The sequence below is a fragment of the Scleropages formosus genome, chromosome 4, assembly GCF_900964775.1.
Source record: "Scleropages formosus chromosome 4, fSclFor1.1, whole genome shotgun sequence".
Lineage (NCBI taxonomy): Eukaryota > Metazoa > Chordata > Actinopteri > Osteoglossiformes > Osteoglossidae > Scleropages > Scleropages formosus.
The window spans coordinates 28,450,721-28,473,720 of record NC_041809.1 but is presented as its reverse complement, the minus strand read 5'-3'; the positions used below and the strand labels follow the sequence as shown (position 1 = coordinate 28,473,720).

The following is a 23,000-nucleotide window of genomic DNA, read 5'->3' as shown; positions in this document are numbered from 1 at the left end:
AACCAACAGCGGCCCTTACAGACCCGCGCAAGAAACACACCCCTCTACTCCTTTGCAGAGATTGCCAGTCTTGAAGGGAAATGCTTACATTCAAGCATAGTAAGTATTTTTGATACTGTACGAAATCAATTTCATCTTTTGATAAAGACCTGAGAAATACGGAGCTAGAAAAACCCCCTTACTGTCACATGCTGGTTGATTGTAAAATTCTATTAGATACTGAAATGGTGAACTGATGCAGCCAAAAAGAAATTGAATGTTTCGCAACATAATATTAAGAAGCTAATATTATGGATGAACGATGGATAATGTCATTTTATTCCCCACGTGCAATAAAGGCAGCAAGGTAAACATAAGTCGAGCTGAATCTAGGAAAATTGGAGATATTCGTATGTTTATAATTGCCTCTATTCGTTCAGCAGAGATTTCTCTAAAGCGACCTACCTCTCGGAAACCAAGAACTAATGCATTATACGAACGGACAGGCGAATCTTCTCCAGCTTTAAGTTTTTTTATATTCAACCCTAATAACAAGAGTTAGATAACATGTTTTCGATACAGTTCATTGCAGAGCAGCACAACAAAGACAGGGTTTGGGTAATCGTTTCTTCAAAGTATGAATCTTATCGGCATCTATTAAAGGAACAGCATTGGAATGAGAGATGTGCTACATTGCGTCCATTTGCATGCAAGTATAATGGTTTCCGCAGGAATGAAATACAGGAAAAAAAGGCTCCTACCATGCACTCAAGTGCCGTCCAGGGCGTACCCAAACCCTAACCTTGTGCACGTTGATTGACTTCAGAACACCACGAGTATGTCAAAGAAGAAGCTGTTATTGTTCATAATGCAAATATTAGATTATTTGGGGAAAAAATGCACTTCAGAAACTATTTTACTCCTAAAACTGAGAACAGGCACTGTAATTAAAGAGAAAGCTTTAAAACAACACTATAAAAATGCAAGTTAATATTCAAGCACAAGACTACATTATTGTAGAATGCAGAAACACAAATCGCAAAACAGTGAATGATACAGCTGCTAGTACAGCAGTTAGCCTTACTGCTGTTGAGCTCAAAAGTTGCAGGTTCAAATCTAATCTCCAGCTGTAGTACCCCTTAAGCAAAGCATTTACCCTACGGTTCTTCGGTAAAACTTAACCAGCTCCTTGAACAAGTAAAGAATTACAGATAGCTAAGAAAAACTGTAAGGTGCTTTGGAGAGGAGGGTCAGATAAACGTAAAAAATCAGAGGCTGCATAATTAACATTTGGCTTACCTGTTCGGAAACCTCTGCATTATTCAGAACATGTCTCTCATTTTGCCCATGCTTCTCATTAAGACTGGGATCCATCACTAAAACGCTCTGACTGCAAGGTCTAACAATCTTGCAATCGCTTTTCCTGGAGTCCGTTGTCATACAGACCTCATAATTATACACGTGCTGCAGCGTCCCTGTACCTCCAGCATCTGCGTAATGTGGTGGGTAATACGGAATAACAGGTAAACTTGACTGGTAGTAGATGCGAGACTTCCTCCATCTGTATATTTTCACTGATATAATAGTCAACAGAGAAGAAATAAAGAGGAAGGAGACCACAGCCAAAGCCAAGACCAAATAAAAAGTCAAGTTGTCATTGTAATCCACATCATGCGTAAAGTCACTGAATTCCGAGAGCACTTCGGGGAAACTGTCCGCCACCACCACGTTCACATTGACTGTAGCTGATCGAGAGGGATGTCCGTTGTCCTCCACTACTACTGTAAGCTTCTGTTTCACTGGGTCTTTATCACTGACCTGACGGACAGTTCTGATTTCCCCGTTCTGTAATCCCACATCAAAGAGTCCCCTTTCTGTCGTTTTCAGCAGTTTGTATGAGAGCCATGCATTCTGTCCAGAGTCCACATCCACAGCCACCACTTTAGTGACGAGGTAGCCAACATCTGCTGAACGGGGCACCATTTCAGCCACCAGAGATCCACCAGTCTGTACTGGGTACAGAACCTGAGGCGCGTTGTCGTTCTGGTCCTGAATAACGATATGAACAGTAGCATTTCCACTCAAAGGAGGAGATCCTCCATCGTGAGCTCTCACACTGATCTGAAATCCTCGAAGTTGCTCGTAATCAAATGATCGGACGGCATAAATAATACCAGTTTCAGAATTTAATGAAACGAACGAGGACGCAGGAACACCGTTCACATCCGAATCTTCCAGAACGTACGAGACTCGCGCGTTTTGACAACAGTCCGCGTCCGTAGCTCTAACTGCAAATATCGACGACCCCGGAGAATTGTTTTCCACTACAAAGGCAGTATATGCCTGTTTTTCAAATACTGGAGGATTGTCGTTTACATCGGAAACCCTAACATGTAACGTTTTATTACTGGAGAGAGAAGGTGATCCTTCATCTGTAGCAGTTATTGTGATGTTGTACTCGGACTGTGTTTCTCGATTTAGTTGCTCGTCGATTTGTAATGTAAAATAATTTCTTATTGATGATTTTATCACAAAGGGGGATTTTGCTGTGACAGCGCAGTTCACTTGACCATTTTGTCCCGAATCAATGTCTTTAACATTAATAATAGCTATAGTAGTGCCGGGTGACGCGTTTTCAGGAATCGGATTTGTAAATGATGTTAAGGTTATCACTGGGATGTTATCATTCACGTCAACTACCTCAATAACGACTACACACGAGTCACTAAAGCCTCCGGGGTCTCTAGCTTCAATACTTAGCTCAATTTTTTTAATCCTTTCGAAATCTATTGTACCAGTAACAAAAATTTCTCCTGACGTTTCTTTAATTTGAAAAACTCCACTGATTGTGTCTCCAGTTTTTCTGATATTGTATCTCACCTCTCCATTAGCGCCTTTATCTGCATCCGTTGCACTTACTTTTGCCACAACTGTGCCCTTCGACGAGTTTTCTGGAACAGAAGCCCTGTAAAGCTTCTGGTTAAAAACAGGAGGATTGTCATTCACATCGAGTACCTTTATGTTTATTTTCATTACTCCGGACCTCTGAGGGTGACCTCCATCTGTAGCTGTGAGAATAAGAGACAATTCCTCCTGTTTCTCTCTGTCCACCGGGGACTGTAACATCATCTCAATGTACTTATTACCATCAGGACGCGTCTCCTGCTTCAACACGAAATTATCAGTTGGTCTCAAACTGTAGCTCTGTATGGTATTTACACCAACATCGGGATCGTAAGCGCTGTCGAGGAGGAAGCGCGCGCCCTGCGTAGCCGTTTCACTGATCTCAATATTTACTTCATCTTTCGGAAATGTCGGTGCGTGATCATTTATATCTGTTATTTCTATCATTACGTCAAGCAATTGAAGCGGATTCTCTAGAATTATCTCAAAACTGAAAGTACACGGTGACATTTCGCTGCACAGCATCTCCCGATCTATTCTCTCGTTCACCACCAATGTTCCTTTGTCTGTAACGAGATCCACGTAGCGGGTGTTGTCTCCGGTAACGACACGAGCTCGTCCGCTCTTCAGTCTTTTGATATCAATGCCCAGATCCGCAGCCACGTTGCCGATAACAGAGCCCTTCGCCATCTCTTCAGGAATAGAATATCGCACTTGTCCGTGAACAGGATAATGAAAGAAAAGAAGAAAGAACCAGAGTCGGGAGAGACCGATTAAACCATAACACTTTCTTCTCAGTGTCATTGTCTTCCGACTACTATACTGTTATTGATTCGAACAAAATCTAATTGTCAGAAGGTGGCTAAGAAAATAAGTATCCAGGCAGAAAAATCGACATTAAATCGTTTCCATGTCAACGTTCCTGTTAAAAAGCTTTTAAATAGAACCTGAAAACATCTGGTTATGATCCGAGCGGTTTCCTTCCCTCTGGTAATCCGGTAAGCCACCAATGTCGCCTCCACACTCTGAGCCTCGATGTCAGGAAAACAAAAAAAGAGAAACAGGGGACGTCCTTCTATATTCCGATAATTCTAGCTTTCCTCTTGAACCAACAGCGGCCCTTAGAGTCAAGGGCGAGAAACACCCTCTACTCCTTTGCAGAGTTTGCCAGTCTTGAAGGGAAATGCTTGCATTCAGACATGGTAAGTATTTTTGATGCTGTACGAAATCAATTTCATGTTTTGATAAAGACCTGAGAAATACGGAGCTAGAAAAGCCCCCTTACTGTCACATGCTGGTTGATTGTAAAATTCATTTAGATCATTAAATGGTGAACTGATGCAGCCAATAAGAAATCGAATATATCTGAAAAGACAATTAAGAAGCCAATATTTTGGATGAACGATGGATAATGTCATTTTATTGCCCACGTGAAATAAAGGCAGCAAGGTAAACTTAAGTCGAGCTGATTCTAGGAAAATGGGAGATATCGATATGTTTACAATTGCCTCTATTCGTTCAGCAGAGATTTCTCTCTAAAGCGACCTACCTCTCAGAAACCAAGAACTAATGCATTATATGAACGGACAGGCGAATCTTCACCAGCTTTAACTTTTTTATATTCAACTCTGATAATAACAAATTTGGAGAACATTTTTTCGATACAGTTCATTACTACAGAGCACCACAGCACAGACGTGGTTTGGTTAATTGTCTCTTTAGAATGTGAATAATATAGCAATCTGTTAAAGTGAAAGAAACACTGGGATCAGAACTGTGCCACATTACGGCTCTTTACTACAGATGTAAGTATAATGTTTTCCGCAATAAAAAAATTCAAATACATTCATTCATGTAATAGACTGGCGCCCTGTCCAGGCCATATCCCTCCTACTTTTGGGCCCAGTGATTCCAGCACGAGTCTGACAAGGACAAGGGGATTCAAAAAGTGACTCATTGAGAATGTAAAAACTCCTTTAGTTAAATAGACTTTGAAAATTATTATACTACCAAAGTTAAGGATAAGCACTGCTTTTCAAAAAGTTTTAAAGCAGATATAAAGTTGTGCTGTAAAATTTAAATGTAAGCTAATATTCAAGTATAGGGGGGTGCACTGCTGCAGCAGGTTTGACTGGGTCCTGCTCTCTGGTGGGTCTGGGGTTTGAGTCCCGCTTGGGGTGCCTTGCGATGGATTGGCATCCCATCCTGCATGTGTCCCCTCCCCCTCCAGCCTTTTACCCTGTATTGTTGGGTTAGGCTCTGGTTCACTGCGACCCCATTTGGGACAAGTGGTTTCAGACAATGTGTGTGTGTGTTTGTGTTAATACTCAACTTAATCATTACATTACTGCAGAATGCAGCAGTCAAAACTGGAAAGAAAGAAATACAAAAGATGTATCCAAAAGCAATATTTCCCTTACCTGATCTGACAGGTCAGCATCATCCAGATTACTTCTGTCTCTTTGCCCATGCTTCATAATTTCAACACTTGGATCCATCATTAAAACGCTCTGACTGCAAGGCCTAACAATCTTCAGATCGCTTTTCCTGGAGTCCGTTGTCATGCAGACCTCATAATTATACAGATGTTTTAGGGTGCCTGTACCACTACCATCTGTGTAGTGAGGTGGGAAATATGGGATAACTGGTAAATTGGATTGGTAGTAGATGCGAGACCTCCTCCATTTGTAGATTTTCACTGAAATAATAGTAATTAAAGATGAAATAAAGAAGAAGGAGACAACAGCCAAAGCCAGAACCAAATAAAATGTCATGTTGTCATTATAATCCTTGTCGTGCGTAAAATCAGTGAATTCCGAGAGCACTTCAGGGAAACTGTCCGCCACCACCACGTTCACATTGACTGTAGCTGATCGAGACGGATGTCCGTTGTCCTCCACTACAACTGTAAGCTTCTGTTTCACTGGATCTTTATCACTGACCTGACGGACAGTTCTGATTTCCCCGTTCTGTAATCCCACATCAAAGAGTCCCCTTTCTGTCGTTTTCAGCAGTTTGTATGAGAGCCATGCATTCTGTCCAGAGTCCACATCCACAGCCACCACTTTAGTGACGAGGTAGCCAACATCTGCTGAACGGGGCACCATTTCAGCCACCAGAGATCCACCAGTCTGTACTGGGTACAGAACCTGAGGCGCGTTGTCGTTCTGGTCCTGAATAACGATATGAACAGTAGCATTTCCGCTCAAAGGAGGAGATCCTCCATCGTGAGCTCTCACACTGATCTGAAATCCCCGAAGTTGCTCGTAGTCGAATGAGCGGACGGCATAAATAACACCAGTTTCAGAATTTAATGAAACGAACGAGGACGTAGGAACACCGTTCACATCCGAATCTTCCAGAACGTACGAGACTCGCGCGTTTTGACAACAGTCCGGGTCCGTGGCTCTAACAACAAATATCGACGACCCCGGAGAATTGTTTTCCACTACAAAGGCAGTATATAACTGTCTTTCAAATATTGGAGGATTGTCGTTTACATCGGAAACCCTAATATGTAACGTTTTATTACTGGAGAGAGAAGGTGATCCTTCATCTGTAGCAGTTATTGTGATGTTGTACTCGGACTGTATTTCTCGATTTAGTTGCTCGTCGATTTGTAAAGTAAAATAATTTCTGACTGACGACTTTATTACAAAAGGGGATTTTTTTGTGACAACACAATTCACTTGACCATTTTGTCCGGAATCCAAGTCCTCCACATCAATAACAGCTATAGTCGTTCCAATTAACGCGTCTTCGGGAATCGGATTCGTGAATGATGTTAATGTTATCACGGGGATGTTATCATTGACATCAATTACATCAATAATTACTGCACATGAATCAGTAAAACCTCCGTGATCTCTCGCCTCAATATTTAGCTCATATATTTCATCTTTTTCGAAATCTATTAGTCCATTAACAAAAATCTCCCCCGACATCTCATTTATTTCAAACAGTTCACTTTCTGTTTCTGCTTTATGTCTGAAAGTGTATCTCACCTCTCCATTAACACCTTTGTCTCTATCCGTTGCACTTACTTTTATCACAAGCGTTCCCTTCGACAAGTTTTCTGGAACAGAGACCCTGTAGATGTTCTGGTTAAAAACCGGGGCATTGTCATTGGCATCGAGTACCTTTATGTTTATTTTCATTACTCCGGACCTCTGTGGGTGACCTCCATCTGTAGCTGTGAGAATAAGAGACAATTCCTCCTGTTTCTCTCTGTCCACCGGGGACTGTAACATCATCTCAATGTATTTATTACCATCAGGACGCGTCTCCTGCTTCAACACGAAATTATCAATTGGTCTCAAACTGTAGCTCTGTATGGTATTTACACCAACATCGGGATCGTAAGCGCTGTCCAGTCGAAAGCGCGCGCCCTGCGTAGCGGTTTCACTGATCTCAATGTTTACTTCATCTTTCGGAAATGTCGGGGCATGGTCATTTACATCTGTTATTTCTATCAATACGTCAATCAGCTGAATCGGATTTTCAATAATAATATCTAAATTAAAACTACAAGGAGATGTTTGTTTACACAGCAGCTCCCGATCTATTCTGTCGTTCACCACCAGTGTTCCTTTGTCTGTAACGAGATCCACGTAGCGGGTGTTGTCTCTCGTAACGACACGAGCTCGTCCGCTCTTCAGTCTTTTAATATCAATGCCCAGATCCGCAGCCACGTTGCCGATAACAGAGCCCTTCCCCATCTCTTCAGGAATAGAATATCGCACTTGTCCGTGAACTGTACAATCAAAGAAAATAATAATCCAGAGTTGTACCAGAGAAATAAAACCGTAATTCGGTTTCCGTAATGCCATCTCCTTTCTTGTGTCTGTTGTTCTCGATTAAATCAATCTTCAGATTACAGAAACTGACCAACAAAAAACGCATCCAAAAACAAATCAACACGAAATGTAGCATCCATGATTCGCAACGATTTTTTTAAAAACTCATTTTAAATATGCAATATTTTCAAGTAGTTATAGTCCGACTGTTTTCTTCCACCCTGTGCTGTTGTATTTCACCATTCGTCTCCTTCCACCAGTGCCACTGGGCCGCGCTCTGAATGTTAGGAAATTCAGGAAAGACATCCCTAATATTTTTAGCTCAAGATCGCCTCCTGAACCAACAGCGGCCCTTGCAGACTTGTTCAGGAAACACACGCTTATGCTTTGTTACAATGCAACATTTTACAGTGATACCTTGTTACGAAGGGATATTCTCCAGTGCACAGATTGTCGATATTTTCATGCTGTTATGAGCCATATTTCAACCCAGCCTCATAAGTTACCTTATTATCAAACTGAATTTTTAACATATAAGTTATAAATTCAATGAAAATATTGAAAATTATAACACTAACGGTGAATATCTTGGAATAAATATTTAAATTGCACTGTACAAGGTCCACACTATACGAAGTCGGGCTTCACCTTGATTCACACGTTCAGAATATCTTTTCTTATGACCATGTCCTGTTACAAAACACATCACTGTGGATAATTTAATAAGGTTTTTTAAATTAAAAGTGAAAGCTACGTTTTATAAATAAACTAGGCGGTACATATTTTTTAGGTAGAAGGCGGTGCGTGTTTTTGCAGTAAAATAAAATACATAAGTTTTTGTGCGCAGAAATGTTTGGATTCCCTCCGATTATGTACACAGCTTTGAAATGACCAAACACAGTAACTGTTAACTAATTCACCGGTCTACAGCCAAAATGCATCTGAAACAAATATATTCAGACTTTGCTACTTCTAGGTTACTAAGAACGAAAATTATGCTTACAATTGTTGATTGGCTCTAGTTTTCAGGATATACTACTGTCAGTGTATGCGTTCATATATAATACAATATAATATAATATAGAGAGGGGTGTGGTGGCGCAGTGGGTTGGACCACGGTCCTGCTTTCCGGTGGGTCTGGGGTTCGAGTCCCGCTTGGGGTGCCTTGCGACGGACTGGCGTCCCGTCCTGGGTGTGTCCCCTCCCCCTCCGGCCTTACGCCCTGTGTTACCGGGTAGGCTCCGGTTCCCCGTGACCCTGTATGGGATAAGCGGTTCTGAAAATGTGTGTGTGTGTGTGTGTGTGTGTGTATAATATAATATAAGTGGCGACTGTTCATCAATTAAAGAGGAGACTTGAAGCTATTTTGCTGCATAATGACAATGTTTGCCATCAATTCCAGGTAGTTATGCAGTCCATGTGAAGAAAACCTATAACAACATCAAACAACTTTTGAGGTCCATAAACTATGACCAACATCAATTGCAGCTTTGTGGCAACATGAAGGTTTTTGCTGTCTTGCTTGGTCTGCAGTTGGGATACACAAAGTACTATTGTTTTATCTGTGAACAGAAAGTCGGGCGACAGATTCCCACTACAAGACAGACTGGCAAATCTGTCAGTTTCTGGAGCCTGGCAAGAAAACTGTTCAGCATCCATCACTTGCTGAATCATGGAAGATTTTGTTATCATCCTTACACATCAAGCTGTTTATCTCAGAAAAAAATTTCAAAGGCTAAATGAACCTAAAATAAAGGAAAGTGTATGGTCCTCAGATCTGCGGACTTCTTCAAGATAATGCATTTGTCCATAGCAAGGAAAGGATGACATGGGAAGCCTTAAAGTTCAGGGCAACAAATTTCCTAAAAGAACAAGGCAGACAAATAGAAGGACCTGCAAAAACTCCTCAAGGCATACAAAAGCTTTTGATGCCACAAGTCAATGAAGATAAATTTTTTGCACTCTCATCTACATTTTTTCCAGCCAGGTATGGAACAGTGACCAATGAGCATGGTGAGGGACTTCACCAGGACACTGCAGAAATGGAGAAAAGATATCAAACGGAGCCCATTCAGAGCTTTCAGATTATTGCTGTGCAGTAACAAGAGATACAACATTTCATGAATACAAAAGACAGGACGTGCTGAGTATACACTGAATGAAGACTAAAAAAGTATTAATGTATTACCATTATGAGATAACCATTTCCTGTCTTTTGTTTCATAATAACGTCATAATAACTCCAGGTTCTTTGCAGTTTTTCTCAGCATGATATGGTTTCATTGTGAATTTTTTTTTTCTTTTGTGACAGAAACTCATGGATAAACTAGCATGTATCTTGAATGCCCTTCCTTTATCAAATAATTTTTCTCTCTGGGAAATGCAGGACTTAAGACTGTTTGAAAATGGCTTTATAAGATGTTCGAGGCTGATAAACACAAAAAATTGCTTTTATGAGACCATCACAATTTCCTTGGCATGCTGTGTACACTGATACCTGAATGTTTCATTCCAAACTGTCAAAGCTTCTGTTTGTATGGAAAGTGGTATGGTATCGCTTTTGAATCAACAGGTGTCTGCTAGATGGCTAAACAGACGCAGAAGTTGGTGCAGTAACTTTATCACACTTGACTTGTGCATATTTAATTGTTTTAGTAAAGAAATACTGTCAAAAATTGACGGTATCTTATGTCCCATTTGAGGTTTAATTTATTTGTTATGAAGACTTGGTGAGGACAAAATGAGCGGTAACTGTGTTCAAATTTGAAAAACCAAAAAACTGAATGAGGATGCATTTTCATTTCACAATACTGAAAGCATAATATTTCTTATTCAGTCCCACTATCACTACCTAATTCTCCACATAAGGGCTATTGTAGTCTGGAACTTATCCTGGAATTACAGGCTGCAAGGCTTGTATGCACAGTCCCTGTAAAGGGTCTCCAGACTATGGCTGAATATCCACATACACTTTGACTCATACAGTCACACACTGTGGGCAATTTGGAATCACTAATTTACTAGAAACACATGCCTTTGGACCAAGGGAACAAACTAGAGCACCCGAATGAAACCCCCATAAAAAAGTACAAAAAATGAAACTCCAGAAACCTAAGATTAAAACCCATAGTCGAAAATTAAAAAAGGCCAACAAAAATCATCTTAATGAGAAAAACGTAATACAGAAAATATTTTACTTCAATGGTTGGAGGATAAACACAGTAAAATGGAAAAATATTGTGATGAAAAATATATCATGACTGATACAATTAAAGGCCAAATTAACACTGACAACAATTACTGCACCATTGTACAATAAACTAGAAAAACCAGAAAATAAATTAATATGTTTAAACAGCAAGATATTGTCTTACCTTTTCGCAAATGTTTGCATCATCCAAAATGTTTCTTTCATGCCCGTGCCTTTCCTTAACACTTGAATCCATCATTAAAACAGTTTCACTACAAGGCCTAACAAATTTGCAATCGCTTTTTCTGGAGTCCGTTGTCATGCAAACCTCATAATTATACACGTGCTGTAGAGTTCCTGTACCAGCGTCTGCGTAATGTGGTGGGTAATAAGGAATAACAGGAAGGTTGGACTGGAAGTAGATACGGGATTGTCTCCATCTGTAGATCTTTAGCGATATAATAACTACCAAAGATGAAATGAAAAGAAAGGAAACAGAAGCCAGTGCCAATACCAAATAAAAAGTCAAGTTGTCATTGTAATCCGTACTGTGCGTAAAGTCACTGAATTCTGAGAGCACTTCAGGGAAACTGTCGGCCACCACCACGTTCACACTGACTGTAGCTGATCGAGAGGGATGTCCGTTGTCCTCCACTACTACTGTAAGCTTCTGTTTCACTGGGTCTTTATCACTGACCTGACGGACAGTTCTGATTTCCCCGTTCTGTAATCCCACATCAAAGAGTCCCCTTTCTGTCGTTTTCAGCAGTTTGTATGACAGCCATGCATTCTGTCCAGAGTCCACATCCACAGCCACCACTTTAGTGACGAGGTAGCCAACATCTGCTGAACGGGGCACCATTTCAGCCACCAGAGATCCACCAGTCTGTACTGGGTACAGAACCTGAGGCGCGTTGTCGTTCTGGTCCTGAATTACGATATGAACAGTAGCATTTCCGCTCAAAGGAGGAGATCCTCCATCGTGAGCTCTCACACTGATCTGAAATCCTCGAAGTTGCTCGTAATCAAATGAGCGGACGGCATAAACAATACCGGTTTCCGAATTTAATGAAACGAACGAGGACGCAGGAACACCGTTCACATCCGAATCTTCCAGAACGTACGAGACTCGTGCGTTTTGACAACAGTCCGCGTCCGTGGCTCTAACAGCAAGTATTGATGTTCCAGGAGAGCTGTTTTCCACTACAAAAGCGGTATATGATTGTTTTTCAAATAGTGGAGGATTATCGTTCACATCGGAAACCCTAATATGTAACGTTTTATTACTGGAGAGAGAAGGCGACCCTTCGTCTGTAGCAGTTATAGTGATGTTGTACTCGGACTGTGTTTCTCTGTCCAGTTGTTCCGTAGTTTGCAATGTAAAGTAATTTTTAAAGGATGACCTTATGACAAATGGACTATTTGCACTGGTGAAACAGCTAACTTGGCCATTTTCTCCAGAATCTAGGTCCTTAACATTAATTACAGCTATAGTGGTTCCTGGCAACGCGTCTTCGGAAACAGGATTCGTGAATGACGTTAATGTTATAAGGGGGGTATTATCATTCACGTCAATGATGTCAATAATTACTGCACACGAATCAGTAAAGCCCCCATAATCTCGAGCCTCAACGTTTATCTCATATTTTTTAATCTTTTCAAAGTCTATAATTTCACGAACAAAAATTTCCCCCGATATTTCATCTATTTCAAACACTCCATTGCTTGTTTCTGCTTTTTGTCTCAAAGTGTACCTTACGTCTCCATTTGCGCCTATATCTCCATCCGTTGCACTTACTTTTGTCACAAGCGTTCCCTTCGACGAGTTTTCCGGAACAGAGGCTCTGTAAAGTTTCTGGTTAAAAACCGGTGCATTATCATTGGCATCTAGTACCTTTATGTTTATTTTCATTACTCCGGACCTCTGTGGGTGACCTCCATCTGTAGCTGTGAGAATAAGAGACAATTCCTCCTGTTTCTCTCTGTCTACCGGAGACTGTAACATCATCTCAATGTATTTATTACCATCAGGACGCATCTCTTGCTTCAATACGAAATTATCGGTTGGTCTCAAAGTGTAGCTCTGTATGGAATTTGCACCAACATCGGGATCGTAAGCGCTGTCGAGGAGGAAGCGCGCGCCCTGCAGTGTCGCCTCGCTGATCTCAATATATGTTTCCTCTTTCGGAAATATCGGAGCGTGATCATTTACATCTGTTATTTCTATATTTACCCCATATAAGTGAATAGGATTTTCGAGAATAATCTCAAAGCTGAAACTACACGTAGCTATTTCACTGCACAGCAACTCCCGATCTATTCGCTCGTTCACCACCAGTGTTCCTTTGTCTGTAACGAGATCCACGTAGCGGGTGTTGTCTCCGGTAACGACACGAGCTCGTCCGCTCTTCAGTCTTTTAATATCAATCCCCAGATCCGCAGCCACGTTGCCGATAACAGAGCCCTTCGCCATCTCTTCAGGAATAGAATATCGCACTTGTCCGTGAACAGGATAATGAAAGAAAAGAAAAATTAACCCAAGCAGTGCCAGGTAATTAGACCCGCAACATTTTTTTCTCAGTGCCATTTTCTTTTCCTCTGCTGTATTGTGGTTATTAAAAGCGGTTCATCCAAATTAACGAAACTGGCAAACAAAGGTGTCCAAATATAAATCGGGCTAAGGTATCCTTTCCACCACTTCGTTGCTGCTAAAAAATATTTTGTAAAAGAGGTTCAGTCTTGGCAGTTATGATCCAAGTGGTTTCTTTCGCTTGTTTTGTGACCATCCATGAATATCACATTCTGCCACTGGGCCCCGGACTGCCCGAAACACACAATATACAAGGGACGTCATGAAGCTTTGCTAGTCTGAACCAACAGCGGCCCTTGCAGACACGCACAGGAAACACACCGCTGAGCCCTATTACATTGTACCTCCTGTTACAGTATGGTAACTTGTTATGAGGCGATGTACTCCAGAGCATAAAATAAGAATTTTTAGTGCGGTGTTGCTTTCTAGTATTTAGCTATATCCCGACAAGTGATGTTTAAGTATTTTTCCAGCAAAGCGTTTTCTGCAGTAATTCACTGTAAGTGTCTGCACTCAAGAGCTCAGTGGGAAAAGCAGTTTTCCAACATGGGTCCTTGATTGCAAGGGAGAAGCTGGCTATTGAAGTGCAACTTCCAAAATTCCCGTATTATTAAGTACCTAAATGTGTAGCATTCTTTTGGATATCATACAATCAATGCAGTTGATCAATTTTTATTTTTGACGATATCATTTAAAATACAATACCATAGCTCTAGGATGAATATGGCATCGTTAAATCAAGCTTAAGTAAGGAAGACTGTTTAGAAGTTTTTTTCCTCCTGCTGTACCTGTAGGCAATTATTGTTCTCTTATTAGAGAGCAATGTCAATTTCTTGCATTGGCATTGACTTCACAAGCACACACTTAAAAAAAAACTGAGAAAAATATGCAATATAGAAATTATTTTTCCCTTCAATGTGGACAAAGACTATAGTTAAGTGCACTGCAGTACTAAAACAAATATTCAAATTAGTATTGAGAGTAATTGCAACATTTCACAACAAATTGCACCAAATCGGAATACTATAGGCAACAAAAACATTACTTCCCTTACCTGTTTGGAAAAGTCATCCAGGATGTTTTTCTCCATTTGCCTCTGTTTAATGGTGTCCTCAGCAGAGGTATCTATCACTAAAATGCTCTCGCTGCAAGGCCTGACAATCTTACAATCGCTTTTCCTGGAGTCTGTTGTCATGCAAACCTCGTAATTGTACATGTGCTGTAGAGTTCCTGTACCTCCAGCATCAGTGTAGTGCGGGGGGTAATACGGAATAACAGGAAGGTTGGACTGGTAGAAGATCCGAGATTGTCTCCATCTGTAGATCTTTAACGATATAATAACTACCAAAGATGAAATGAAAAGAAAGGAAACAGAAGCCAGTGCCAATACCAAATAAAAAGTCAAGTTGTCACTGTAATCCTTGTCGTGCGTAAAGTCACTGAACTCAGAGAGCACTTCAGGGAAACTGTCGGCCACCACCACGTTCACACTGACTGTAGCTGATCGAGAGGGATGTCCGTTGTCCTCCACTACAACTGTAAGCTTCTGTTTCACTGGATCTTTATCACTGACCTGACGGACAGTTCTGATTTCCCCGTTCTGTAATCCCACATCAAAGAGTCCCCTTTCTGTCGTTTTCAGCAGTTTGTATGAGAGCCATGCATTCTGTCCAGAGTCCACATCCACAGCCACCACTTTAGTGACGAGGTAGCCAACATCTGCTGAACGGGGCACCATTTCAGCCACCAGTGATCCACCAGTCTGTACTGGGTACAGAACCTGAGGCGCGTTGTCGTTCTGGTCCTGAATTACGATATGAACAGTAGCATTTCCACTCAAAGGAGGAGATCCTCCATCGTGAGCTCTCACACTGATCTGAAATCCTCGAAGTTGCTCGTAATCAAATGAGCGGACGGCATAAATAATACCGGTTTCAGAATTTAATGAAACGAACGAGGACGCAGGAACACCGTTCACATCCGAATCTTCCAGAACGTACGAGACTTGCGCATTTTGACAACAGTCCGCGTCCATGGCTCTAACAACAAATATCGACGTCCCCGGAGAATTGTTTTCCAAGACAAGGGCAGTATATGATTGTTTTTCAAATATTGGAGGATTATCGTTCACATCGGAAACTCTAATATGTAACGTTTTATTACTGGAGAGAGAAGGCGACCCTTCGTCTGTAGCAGTTATAGTAATGTTGTACTCGGACTGTGTTTCACGATTTAGTTGCTCGTCGATTTGTAAAGTAAAATAATTTCTTATAGATGATTTTATCACAAAGGGGGATTTTGCTGCGACAGCACAGTTCACTTGACCATTCTGTCCCGAATCCAAGTCCTTAACATTAATTACAGCTACAGTAGTCCCCGGTAACGCGTCTTCAGGAATTGGATTCGTAAATGATGTTAATGTTATCACGGGGATGTTATCATTGACATCAATTACATCAATAATTACTGCACATGAATCAGTAATGCCTCCGTGATCTCTCGCCTCAATACTTAGCTCATATTTTTCATCTTTTTCAAAATCTATTAGTCCATTAACAAAAATCTCCCCCGACATCTCATTTATTTCAAACAGTCCACTTTCCGTTTCTCCTGTTAGTCTCAAAGTGTACCTCACCTCTCCATTGGCGCCTTTGTCTGCATCCGTTGCACTTATTGTGGTCACAAGCGTTCCCTTCGGAGAATTTTCATGAACGGAAGCTGTGTACTGCTTTTTACCAAAAACGGGAGCATTATCATTGGCATCGAGTACCTTTATGTTTATTTTCATTGCTCCGGACCTCTGAGGGTGGCCTCCATCTGTAGCTGTGAGAATAAGAGACAATTCCTCCTGTTTCTCTCTGTCCACCGGGGACTGTAACATCATCTCAATGTACTTATTGCCAGCAGGACGCGTTTCTTGCTTCAATACGAAATTATCAGTTGGTCTCAAACTGTAGCTCTGTATGCTATTTACACCAACATCGGGATCGTAAGCGCTGTCGAGGAGGAAGCGCGCGCCCTGCAGTGTCGCCTCGCTGATCTCAATATATGTTTCCTCTTTCGGAAATGTCGGAGCGTGATCATTTACATCTGTTATTTCAATCATCACATCAATTAACTGAATCGGATTCTCTAGAATAATCTCAAAATTAAGACTACACGGACTTGTTTGTTTACACAGCAACTCCCGATCTATTCGCTCGTTCACCACCAATGTTCCTTTGTCTGTAACGAGATCCACGTAGCGGGTGTTGTCTCCGGTAACGACACGAGCTCGTCCGCTCTTCAGTCTTTTAATATCAATCCCCAGATCCGCAGCCACGTTGCCGATAGCAGAGCCCTTCGCCATCTCTTCAGGAACAGAATACCTCACTTGTCCATGAACAGAATAATGAAGGAAAACAACAAACCAAAGTCGCACGAGACAGGTAAAAGCGGAATATGGTTTTCGAAATGCCATTTCCTTTCTTGAGCTGTTTTTCTCGATTAAAGCAATGTCCAAATCATAGACATTAGTCAACGATTAGTGAACGTTTCCTGTGAAATGCATTTTCATATATGCTGTATATAGGTAGCTATAGTCTGACCGTTTTCTTTCTCCCAGTGCTGTTGCAATCCACCAGTTTCGCCTTATACTACGGACCTCGCTCAGTCCTTAGACAATCTCTGAAAAGACCTCCCTGGTATTTTTAACTCGCTTGAGCTCGCCTCCTGAACCAACAGCGGCCCTTGCAGACACCACCAGGAAACACACGTTTGTGTTTTGTTACGACGCAAGATTTTACAGCGTACTTACATGTTACAAAGGGCCTCCATTGCACAGATTCTGTTGATACTTTATTTTCCAATCAATTGTTCCTTGAATGCCATCTTTTAACATTCAACAGTAAAAGTTCAGTTTTTGTCAAATGGATATTTTTATGTTATGTTTAGACATTTGATATAGACGTATCACAGATGGGAGGGATTAAGATGAATGTTCTAAAGAAGATATTTAAAATGCACTACAGAAGGTCTAGGCTGATGTAATATTTTTTATTTAATTTATTTATAGTCTCACCGAGTATTTATTATTCCTGTCTTTATTCGTCCCACGTACCTTTCAAATTACAGCAAACACACTACCCCCCAGCAATAAATAAATAAATAAATAAAGAAATAAATAAAAAGCTGTTAAAGTCTGCATGGCTTTCAGTCGTTGAACAACTTCCATTATTTCATTTCGCAAATATCGCCGCCTGTAGTTTCTGCATACGCAGCACTGTTTACGCTCCTCTTATTGGGCCGATTGTTAATCTACAAATTTATGGTGCATATTGCATTGTTAGAATATTGCCCACAGTGTGTAAATCAGTTTAACTCATATTTAATTCTCAGTACGGTAATGAATCATATAAGAAACTTAAAATTCAATGTAAATCTTCTAACTTTGTTAATTTAACTTGCCTTCATACAGCTGAGCTGAATACACTTAGAGAGTTCATCTTTACATGTCAGGTTGAAACAACTTGCATTTTGTTGCTGGAGTTCACTTGATGTGGCAGTAGAGTTAAATGAACCTCATTAAGTCATGCGCTGCTAACAAAGGTTCTCTAAGTTAATTCACCAAAAATTCTCTTATTAAATAAGGTGTATGCAAAACATTGCCTTGATTTTTAAAGTACATTCAACACATAGTATGTTTAAGTGCAAATACAATAACAGCAAGAAGAAGAAAAAAACTGTGAAGTCAAAGTGAAAGTAGAACACAAAAATAAGACCAGTGGACAAAGAGAACCTTCTCTAAAAGTGTTTATAGTTTCCTGAGTGTCAAGAGAGAAGAAGCAGTTTTCAGTCAAAAGCTAGACCCCAGAAATATTTTCCAGCAATGTCAACTTCTTGCTTGATCGATTCAGTGGGCAGCTTAAATATCTGGAAAAAAAACACTAAGGTTGGGATAAGCTAAATTCAATTTGTTTTTATAAAGTGCTGAACAAGGTTGGCTTAAATAATGAATGAATGAATGAATGAATGAAGATCACAAAAAGCATCACACTGTATCCTTTGAGATGTAAACAGAGGTGGGTAAAGTAGCCAAGTAGTCATAGTACTCATATAAAATCATCTTACTTTCAAAAACAATTACTAAGTACAAAGTAAAAGTACTTGTCCAAAGAAGTTACTTCAGTAAAAGCAAAAAAGTATCAGTGTCACACCCTCAATGGAAAATGCTACTGAGAACGGTCATTGTAGCTAATCCCAGATACATGACATGCACCTGTACCTCATTAAAAACACAATTCAAGAGAAAGAGACCTCCCTGCATCAATTGTTCAATCTCTTTGAGAAACCTCGTCTCTCTTTGCACTCAGTTTGCTCCTTGTTTTTTGCCTTTTGGATCTCGACCCTCGCTCTTCGAACCACGACCACAACTCTTCAGATGACACCTTGAACTCAACCAAGCCCCTTGGACCTCAAACCCACACTGACCTCCTGAGTGTCATTCCTAGATCAGTCCCCCCAAATCCTGTCTCCGAACACTCTCTGTTCCCTTTGAGAACTCATATGAGTTATGACAATCATGTCAGAAAACTACTCAAGCAGTGAAGTTACACTGATTCAAATGACGCATTTTTATATTCCGAATCACTTGCAATGCTAGCAAATACAACATACAGTTTTAAGTCAACATTTGAATATATTACATCTGCAGGACTAATAAATTTAACATACTGTCAAATTATTCAAATAAATAGAAAAAATAAAAACAGGATCAAAATTGTTCTTAACTATTATACATTTGACATCTTTGTCCTAGGTGGCTTAGAATTGTAGATTTGTATACCAAGCAGACTTAGACTTAGAAGGTGGTCAAAGTGTAGTTACTTTTTCACAATTCATATTTACTCATGAAAAAGATATACTGACAAGAGTTACTGTGGTATTTTATATCTCACATGAAGTTAATTTTCTACTGTTAGGATTTCACAAAAGACAAAATGAGTTCTATGTTGTCATTCATAAACACCAAAAAATTGAAAATGGATTTTTTACCTCAACACTGGAATTGTAATATCACTTACTGCCACTAACCACTTGTCCACGGCAGGGCTGCGGTTTTCCAGAACCTATCCCGAAGCACCGAATGCTAGTCTAGCAGGTTTGAAGCCTGGACGGGGCATTACACCATGGCAAAATAGTCACATACATTTTGACTCGCATCATGCAATTCGAAACCAACATTAGCCTGAAATGCATTTCTTTGGATCAACTGGAGCACATGAAGGAAACCTACACAAACACAAGGAGAACATGGAAACCACAAAGACTGACCCTTATCCGAACCCGTGCTTGAAGAGCAAAGGGCCCATATCCACCAAAGGAAAATATTTAATATGAAACATATTGTACTTTTAGAGTAGGAGGACTAAAAGTGTTAGATGAAAAAGATATTTCTGCGTAACACTACCTCTAAAACCAAAATCCAGATCTGCAGAAGTCAGTGCACTACTGGCACTGCTCAATAAACTACGGAACACATTTGTAAGGAGAAAAAGGTATTTAAATCAGTACGATTTTTCTTACCTGTTCGGAAATGTTTGCTTTATCCACAAAGTCTCGTTCGTTTGGCCCATGTTTCTCTTCAACACACGAATCCAGAAAAACAACACTCTCGCTGCAAGGTCTGACAAACTTGCAGTCGCCTTTCCTTGAGTCCGTTGTCATGCAAACCTCGTAATTGTACACATGCTGTAAAGTTCCTGTAGCGCCAGTGTCTGCATAATGTGGTGGGTAATAAGGAATAACAGGAAGGTTGGATTGGTAGTAGATTCGAGACTGTCTCCATCTGTAGATCTTTAACGATATAATAACTACCAAAGATGAAATGAACAGAAAGGAAACAGAAGCCAGTGCCAATACCAAATAAAAAGTCAAGTTGTCACTGTAATCCTTGTCGTGCGTAAAGTCACTGAACTCCGAGAGCACTTCAGGGAAACTGTCCGCCACCACCACGTTCACACTGACTGTAGCTGATCGAGACGGATGTCCGTTGTCCTCCACTACAACTGTAAGCTTCTGTTTCACTGGATCTTTGTCACTGACCTGACGGACAGTTCTGATTTCCCCGTTCTGTAATCCCACATCAAAGAGTCCCCTTTCTGTCGTTTTCAGCAGTTTGTATGAGAGCCATGCATTCTGTCCAGAGTCCACATCCACAGCCACCACTTTAGTGACAAGGTAGCCAACATCTGCTGAACGAGGCACCATTTCAGCCACCAGTGATCCACCAGTCTGTACTGGGTACAGAACCTGAGGCGCGTTGTCATTCTGGTCCTGAATAACGATATGAACAGTAGCATTTCCGCTCAAAGGAGGAGATCCTCCATCGTGAGCCTTCACACTGATCTGAAATCCCCGAAGTTGCTCGTAATCAAATGAGCGGACGGCATAAATAATACCAGTTTCAGAGTTTAATGAAACGAACGAGGACGCAGGAACACCGTTCACATCCGAATCTTCCAGAATGTACGAGACTCGCGCGTTCTGACAACAGTCCGCGTCCGTGGCTCTAACAGCGAATATCGAGGTCCCCGGAGAATTGTTTTCCAAGACAAAGGCAGTATATGATTGTTTTTCAAATACTGGAGGATTGTCGTTTACATCAGAAACCCTAATATGTAACGTTTTGTTACTGGAGAGAGGAGGCGACCCTTCGTCTGTAGCAGTTATAGTGACATTGTACTCGGACTGTGTTTCTCTGTCTAATTGTTCTGTGGTTTCAAGAGTAAAGTAACTTGTAAGCGAAGACCTGATTACAAAAGGACTATTTTCACCGACGAAACAGTTAATTTGACCATTTTCTCCTGAATCTAGGTCTTTAACATTTATCACGGCTAAAGTCGTCCCGGGCAAAACGTCTTCGGAAACAGGATTCGTGAATGATGTTAATGTTATCACGGGCATATTATCATTCACGTCAATGATATCAATAATTACTGCACACGAATCAGTAAAGCCCCCATAGTCCCGAGCGTCAACATTTATCTCATATTTTTTAATCCTTTCAAAATCTATGATTCCATTAACAAAAATTTCCCCCGATATTTCATCTATTTCAAACACTCCACTCATTGTTTCTGCTTTATGTCTGAAAGTGTATCTCACCTCTCCATTAGCTCCTATATCTGCATCCGCTGCACTCACTATGGTCACAAGAGTTTTCTTAGATGAGTTTTCTGCGACAGAGGCTCTATAGATGTTCTGGTTAAAAACGGGAGCATTGTCATTGACATCTAGTACCTTTATGTTTATTTTCATTACTCCGGACCTCTGAGGGTGACCTCCATCTGTAGCTGTGAGAATAAGAGACAATTCCTCCTGTTTCTCTCTGTCCACCGGAGACTGTAAAATCATCTCAGTGTATTTATTACCATCAGGACGCGTCTCCTGCTTCAATACGAAATTATCAGTTGGTCTCAAATTGTAGCTCTGTATGGTATTTACACCTACATCGGGATCGTACGCGCTGTCCAGCCGAAAGCGTGTGCCTTGCGTAGCCGTTTCACTGATCTCGATATTTACTTCATCTCTCGGAAACGCCGGGGCATGGTCATTTACATCTGTTATTTCTATTGTAACCCTGTATAAGTGAATAGGATTTTCTAGAATAATCTCAAAACTGAAGCTACACGTAGCTATTTCGCTGCACAGCAGCTCCCGATCTATCCTGTCGTTCACCACAAGTGTTCCTTTGTCTGTAACGAGATCCACGTAGCGGGTGTTGTCTCCGGTAACAACACGAGCTCGTCCGCTCTTCAGTCTTTTAATATCAATCCCCAGATCCGCAGCCACGTTGCCGATAGCAGAGCCCTTCGCCATCTCTTCAGGAATAGAATATCGCACTTGTCCATGAACAGGATAGTGAAAGAAAAGAAGAATGAACCATAGTCGGGAGCGACTGATGGAACCGTGACATTTCTTTCTCGATGCCATTTTCTTCGGCTGCTATATTAATGAATAGCGCAAAAGCAAAATTAAACAAGCTGGCCAGGAAAACGAGTATCCAGGAAAAAATCAGCATTAAATATTATCTCCATGTGAACGTTCCTGTTAAAAAGCTTTTTTTTTTTGTATAGCCTGAAAATGTGTGGTGATCCGAGCCGTTTCAATCCACCAATGTCGCCTCCACGCTCTGGGCCTCGATCAGTTCGGAAAAAAACAGGGGACGTCCTTCTATATTTTGTTCGCCCCAGCTCTCCTCTTGAATCAACAGCGGCCCTTGCAGACACGCACGGGAAACACATCCCTCTGTTCTGTTGCTGTAATTATCTGACATGTGCTTGACTTAAAGCATAAATATTTATTTATCAAATACTGGTTGTTTGTAAAAAAGTGTATTAGATATTTAAATGTCAAACTGATGCAACCAATAAGTAATTAAATATTTCTGAATATAAAATTTAAAAGCTAATACTATGGATGTACAGTTTATATTTTTATTTCATTGCTCACATCCAATAATGGCAGCAAGGTAAATCTATGTAGAGCTGAATTCAGAAAA

The 23,000-nt window shown here is 40.8% G+C and overlaps 2 protein-coding genes and 1 pseudogene across 6 annotated transcripts in view; all 3 read right to left on the bottom strand.

Moving 5' to 3' along the window:
• LOC108934196 (protocadherin gamma-A11-like) overlaps positions 1–23,000 on the bottom strand; it is a 96,588-nt gene that overhangs the window by 46,102 nt on the left and 27,486 nt on the right. For 2 of the 5 annotated variants that reach the window (XM_018751741.2, XM_018751744.2), the window contains exon 1: positions 11,054–13,577. The exons of 2 other annotated variants lie outside the window; for them this stretch is intronic. In XM_018751741.2, coding sequence (XP_018607257.1) covers positions 11,054–13,456 — 2,403 coding nt within the window. In that variant the 5' untranslated portion in view covers positions 13,457–13,577. Of the gene's footprint in view, positions 1–11,053; positions 13,578–14,513; positions 17,003–23,000 lie in introns of those variants that run through there. One more of the 5 variants, XM_029251194.1, reaches the window with a different exon arrangement.
• LOC108934116 (protocadherin gamma-A11-like) lies at positions 4,734–7,712 on the bottom strand. The gene is made up of 2 exons (XM_029250817.1): positions 5,304–7,712; positions 4,734–4,805 (listed from the first exon to the last, which is right to left on the bottom strand). The coding sequence occupies exons 1-2, from the start codon at positions 7,710–7,712 to the stop codon at positions 4,734–4,736; spliced, it is 2,481 nt and encodes an 826-aa protein (XP_029106650.1).
• On the bottom strand, positions 20,030–22,616 carry LOC108934118 (protocadherin gamma-A11-like; annotated as a pseudogene).